This window comes from Lactuca saligna, chromosome 5, assembly GCF_052625555.1.
Source record: "Lactuca saligna cultivar CGN05327 chromosome 5, ASM5262555v1, whole genome shotgun sequence".
NCBI classification, from domain to species: Eukaryota; Viridiplantae; Streptophyta; class Magnoliopsida; order Asterales; family Asteraceae; genus Lactuca; species Lactuca saligna.
Window position 1 is genome coordinate 226,053,742 of NC_136421.1, and position 5,798 is coordinate 226,059,539.

At 34.1% G+C, this 5,798-nt stretch overlaps 2 protein-coding genes across 2 annotated transcripts; one reads left to right on the plus strand and one right to left on the minus strand.

The window, feature by feature from the left end:
• The first annotated feature begins 701 nt into the window (after window positions 1-701).
• LOC145045612 (IAA-amino acid hydrolase ILR1-like 4) lies at window positions 702-3,010 on the plus strand. The gene is made up of 5 exons (XM_078993938.1): window positions 702-1,172; window positions 1,381-1,506; window positions 1,798-2,112; window positions 2,236-2,364; window positions 2,438-3,010. Exons 1-5 carry the CDS (start codon window positions 837-839, stop codon window positions 2,825-2,827), a joined length of 1,296 nt encoding a protein of 431 aa, XP_078850064.1. The 5' UTR covers window positions 702-836; the 3' UTR covers window positions 2,828-3,010.
• A 241-nt stretch (window positions 3,011-3,251) lies between these two features.
• LOC145045613 (glycosyltransferase BC10-like) lies at window positions 3,252-5,406 on the minus strand. Its single transcript, XM_078993939.1, has 2 exons — window positions 4,222-5,406; window positions 3,252-4,104 (listed from the first exon to the last, which is right to left on the minus strand). The coding sequence occupies exons 1-2, from the start codon at window positions 4,744-4,746 to the stop codon at window positions 3,466-3,468; spliced, it is 1,164 nt and encodes a 387-aa protein (XP_078850065.1). The 5' UTR covers window positions 4,747-5,406; the 3' UTR covers window positions 3,252-3,465.
• Window positions 5,407-5,798: the final 392 nt, after the last annotated feature.

Consider the following 5,798-nt stretch of genomic DNA (forward strand, 5'->3'; position numbering starts at 1 on the left):
TTATTTTGATTTGTGTTAAAATTGATTTAATTCTAACATAAATGCATTAATAATTTAAGTAACAAAGGAGTACTTTATACACTGATGCTTGGGGTTAAATGTTTTTATCCATTAAAATGTGAAAAATACGTACATATTTTATTGGTATTTCATTGTGAAACCCATGTTAAAAGGCAACAATGATGACAATTCAATATGTAAACTTCCTTTTGTAAGAGTCCTACCGAAAGGGCCAAAATCCTCACGAAATGATAAAAAAATATCATCGTCTTTCCCTACGAAATGTGTGTCACCGTGAGAAATGTAAAAGACTTTTAATCGGGGACCAAGAACATTTTGTAGTGTCAAAGTTTAAGCTAATTTACGTGAAAAATATTTTTTTTCTAGCAAAAAGACATAAAATTGGTCATAACATATTTCATAGGGGACATTAATATTTCCCATGATGATGAATATTTGGAAGTGCAAAGAAATAGAAATTGTTTTGATCATTTCGCAAAAACCATCAAGTAATGTAGTTTTCCATTTTAGTATTTTATAGTGCTCCCTTAATTTATGGGTATTTTCTTTAAGAAAAACACTTAAAATTAATAAATACCTAAATAATAATTAAAAAAAAGCGAATAGCCCACGTGGTATTTCCGTAAACGCACATGTAGTAACCTCGATTCCTCGTGGCCAAAATGAGATATTTAATAGCCGTCGGAGCCGTACCCAAACTCTCTTCTCTCATCCCAAATTTCACTCGCCGGCTGTTTCTTTTATATCTTTTTTTTCACTCTTTCGGTCGTCGTATTCCTTTTCATCAACTAATGCACCCATCTTGATAGCAAAATATGTATTTACCCAAATGGATTTCTGTAATTTTGATTGTTTCCATATTCAAACCCCAAATCTCGATTGGGGTTTCTGATATTTCGAAACAATTTCTCAAACTTGCTAAAGAAGACGAGGTTTTCGATTGGATGGTGGGGATTAGGAGAAGGATACACGAACATCCTGAATTAGGTTACGAAGAGTTTGAAACCAGTAAAATTATCAGAGACGAATTAGATAAATTAGGTATTGATTATAAGTATCCAGTTGCTACTACCGGCGTTATCGGTTATATAGGCTCCGGTGAACCTCCTTTTGTTGCTATTAGGGCAGATATGGATGCTCTTCTCATGCAGGTTTTATTCATTTAAATCGTATGCTTGCTTTATTACTTGTATTTCTGTTTATTGCTAGTGATAATTAAGGAACCCTGTTGACTTTTTGATGAGTACAAACTTGGACCCTTGCTGTATGTTTGACTTTTTCATTTTGATTGTTAAGCGAAACTGTTGACTTTTGATAGAAACTTAATTGTTGTACGTTTGACTTTGATTTTGAGATTAGGAAATGGTGGAATGGAAACACAAGAGTAAAGTTCCTGGAAAGATGCATGCTTGTGGCCATGATGCTCATGTCACTATGCTTCTTGGTGCAGCCAAGATTCTAAAAGACCATAGCCATCTTTTAAAGGTTTGTTAATTTACTTTTTAGCATTAAATGCAACAAGGAAATATCAACATACCTTCATTGACTATTAGGACATTGTATTTTAAAAAAATCTACTCAATTATAGCATTATACCAACAACATTTTCTTATCAGGACTTTATACTTTATACAATGGGCAAATTAAGACATTAATGCCAGTACTTTCATTCATTTTTCCAAATTAACCATTTCGACATGTTATATCAGTTCACTGGTTAATTTCCCAAATTAACCATCATAATCGGTTGCTATTTTTTGCAAAAAAAAAAATCAGGGGACGGTGGTTCTTGTTTTCCAACCAGCAGAGGAAGGGGGTGGAGGGGCAATACGGGTAATAGACAGTGGAGTTCTTGAAAATGTGAAAGCAATATTTGGTCTACATGTATCTCCAGGGTTACCTTTAGGTGAAGTGTCCTCTAAATCAGGTACACTTTTGGCTGGAAGTGGCTTCTTTGAAGCTGTCATAACTGGAAAAGGAGGTCATGCAGCCATTCCACAACATTCAATAGATCCTATTTTAGCAGCTTCAAATGTTGTTGTTAGTTTACAACATCTAGTCTCACGAGAAGCCGATCCTCTTGATTCTCAAGTAAGCTAAAAACTTGCTATCCTCATCATAAAATCAAGAAATAGCAATGTACTCAATGTCATCAAAAGTAAAATCAAATGCTACAATAAACAAATAAAGAAAGTACATTGCTATTTTTTGTAGGTAGTCACGGTTGCTAAGTTTCAAGGAGGTGGTGCTTTCAATGTTATTCCAGATTCAGTCACCATTGGTGGTACCTTTCGAGCTTTTTCTAAAAAAAGTTTCATGCATCTCAAGCAGCGGATCGAGGAGGTAAAGTTTTTTGATGAAATAAAATGTACATACTTATAAAAATGAAGCTAATTTATTTATATAAAAAAAAAAGGTTATTATAGGGCAAGCAAAAGTACAAAGGTGCAATGCGAGTGTTGAGTTCTCCTCAAAAGACAAACCTTTTTTTCCTGCTTCTATAAATGATGAAGGATTGCATAAGCACTTTGTAAAAGTTGCAGGGGATGTTGTTGGAGCTTCTAATGTTAAAAGTATGTTGCCATTAATGGGATCTGAGGATTTTTCGTGTTACCAAGAGGTGATGCCTGGTTATTTCTACTTTCTTGGAATGAAGAGTGAATCGAATAAAAATCCTGCATCTGTTCATTCTCCATTTTTTGAAATTAATGAAGATATACTTCCCTTTGGTGCTGCAATGCACGCTTCTTTAGTTGCTAACTACCTCACTGATGTTCAAACTTCAGAAACTCATGACGAATTGTAAAGTTTTTTTTTTTTTTTTTTTTTTTTTTTTTTCTTCTTTGTGTATTGTTTTCCTTGAGGACTAGTTTGATTCATGTGCCATTGTTGTGTATCATTTTACAGAATGTTTACAGTTTATCTCATAAGGGTATACTATTATGGTCATCGAATTTGTTTATAATTGATGCCATAAACTATTTATCCATTTAAACGTACTTTTATGCTTCTTCATTGAGAATAAAATTCTCTCATTTGCCATGCTTTTAAAGCGTTGTAGGATCTGTTTAGGATTCTAAATTACGATTGTGTACCCCGGTTGTAGTAGGGTCTTTCATGCAAAGAGTTACAAGCACTTAAAACTGATTATCATGATTTGAAGTCAGAATACGAACAAGTGCTTTGCCTAAACTGATGAGGATTCTGAGTTTCTAATCAAAATAACCAGATTCAAACAATCAATTTAGGAGTTGCTATAAGAAAACAGATAATCAGAACAAATGTAATATTACCTAACTGTCCCTAGCTTTGAACAGCTAATTCTGCATCATCAAGTCCCAATAATCACCACCAAACACCCACCCAATCATAAATGATAAAACCATGATCCATGCTGCCATTGGTTATCTACTTATTGAAATAAAGATGAGAAATGACATGAAATCAGTAGCCAAAAAACTGTGCAGAGTTCTGCAGGAGTATATCCAGAGCATTAGGAGCAAACTTTCTTGCAAAAAGGAAGCAAACTGAAGTTGGCTGGTTATTATAAACACACGTATGGTGTTGCTGAATTTTCCTGAAAAATTCCAATGTCACATCATTCTTCTCAAAAGTAGCTGGATGAGCACCACCCCTTGACCAGTCAACATATGTAAGTGTCCTATTCGCCAATAAATATGGACTCTCAATAGTCAGCATTGTTGGGAAATAATGCTCATCAACATAACAATCTGGTGTGCAAAACTGCTCGAATTTGGGATAATATTTGAGATCTTTTATGATATCAACTGCTAGTTTCCTGTTAGCTTCAAACCATTGAGACCCTTTTCGCCATTGGTCAATGTTGACCTCGGGTAACATTTTATCATCATATCTTCCCCTACCATAAGGCCCAGGCTCATCAAATGCACCCATGAAACTGAATCTTGATCTTGATATGTAGTGATAGATAATGCTGAATCTTTGAAGAGGAATGCAGGCTTCTGATAATAGAACAAACCACTCGTTTGAGATGTCTAACAATGCATTTGCTAGAAGTCTTCTTTCTGCATCACACATACTCATCATTCCCCATTCCACCACCTACATACAAGTAAGAAAATGAGTATTTTTTAGAAATCTAAACAAGAGAAGAAAGAAAGAATCAAATACTTAAAGTATATTTGATCAAAAGAAAGAAGGAAGATAACGGTGGCTGACCTGACTAGGAACTTGTTTCTGATAGAAGACTGAAGAGGTTGAAAAGTTTGCACGATATGAAGGCATTGTGTGAACATAAATGGTGTAAAATTCTTCATTCCCTTTGAAAAACCTCTCCCATAGTGGTGCCAATGGTAAAGGTCCTCTTGTCAAGAACATGAATGCAATCTTTGGAGATCTTTTAAAAGGGTATTCTTTGATCTCAGGAACAAATGAAGCTCTCCAGAATAGCTCGCTATCATCCAATGTGTGCATATATGTTGATGGAGGTTCAATCCAGTTCTGTAAACTATTGGATTCTTGAAAACACGACTGTAGTAAGGTCTGTGCTCCTGAAATGATATTCTGAGTGCCTAGATATCGGATCTTGAACATATTTATGATTGAAAAGCCAATGCAAATGCCTAGAAACAATAACATGAATCCTAGTAATCTCATAGGGAGACACCTGGATTGATTTGTTACTCTGATTGAGTTGATGGTGGGTTCTTTCCCTTCCTCCATTGCCACTATCCTCAACTGCATTTTGCCAGAGATGAGAAAAAAAATGCAGATTTGTTCACTGAGACAATTTCACAAACACCTTGTGTGCTTCACTTCACACGGCCCACGCACATTACAAAATCGGATCCAACACTCACATTGCAAACATGAACACTTTTTAGGGAAGTAATCCTGGCCCATGCCATGAAAAATCAAACACGCACATGGGAATATCGACTAGAAATAGAAAATTCAAAATCTTTTCTAACTCAACATCCCTGCGCATATAAAAGAGCCACGAATCGGAGTTTCTGATGTAGAAAGAAGGGTAAAATTTTGAAATTGATGTAGTGTGTTTCCTTTTTAAGTGCAACCGGTGCGATCGGTGAATGTGCACGGTGAGGCAAGAGACTGGAAATGAAGAATAAAAAAAGGTTACGAATTTAATGGCAGAATTAAACAACGGATTGCTCTGTTTTTCACACACTTTATACGGACGGATCAAATCGTTCAGTCAAAGCGTAATAACAGTGATTGCTAAGAAGTTGAACGGATTTCGTATCGTAGCGATGGAATGATGATCGACAACGATCATGGAAGACTAATATTTACTGATCACCATGTGTCCTGTTCCAGATGGGGGTTCCGAGTAAGCGAAAGTGACAACATGGAAGCCGTTGTTGTTGTAGCTTCAAATGCTTGTTCTAGATGGTTTTTAATTTTTTAATTGTATACTTCAAAAATTATTTACTTTATCCTTTATGTAATTGATCAGTTATTATACTTTTGTACAGTATTGAACTATGAATTGAATTTAGAAAAGATTATAAAAAAGAAAAAAAATTTAATAATTTATGTGATGCATATGTAACACATTTTATGTCGTAAAAATCATCTCTTTCTTTATTTTAATAAATAAATGATTTTTTTTATCATTTGACATATTTTTATTTAATTTGTCAAATGATATTTTGTAGTTATTTTGAATTAATTTTCTTTTCACATGTTATTTTATAAAAAAATTTAGTTTTTTTAAATTTTATATAATATTTTAATATAATAATTGCAATAAATATAATAATAAAATGATATCA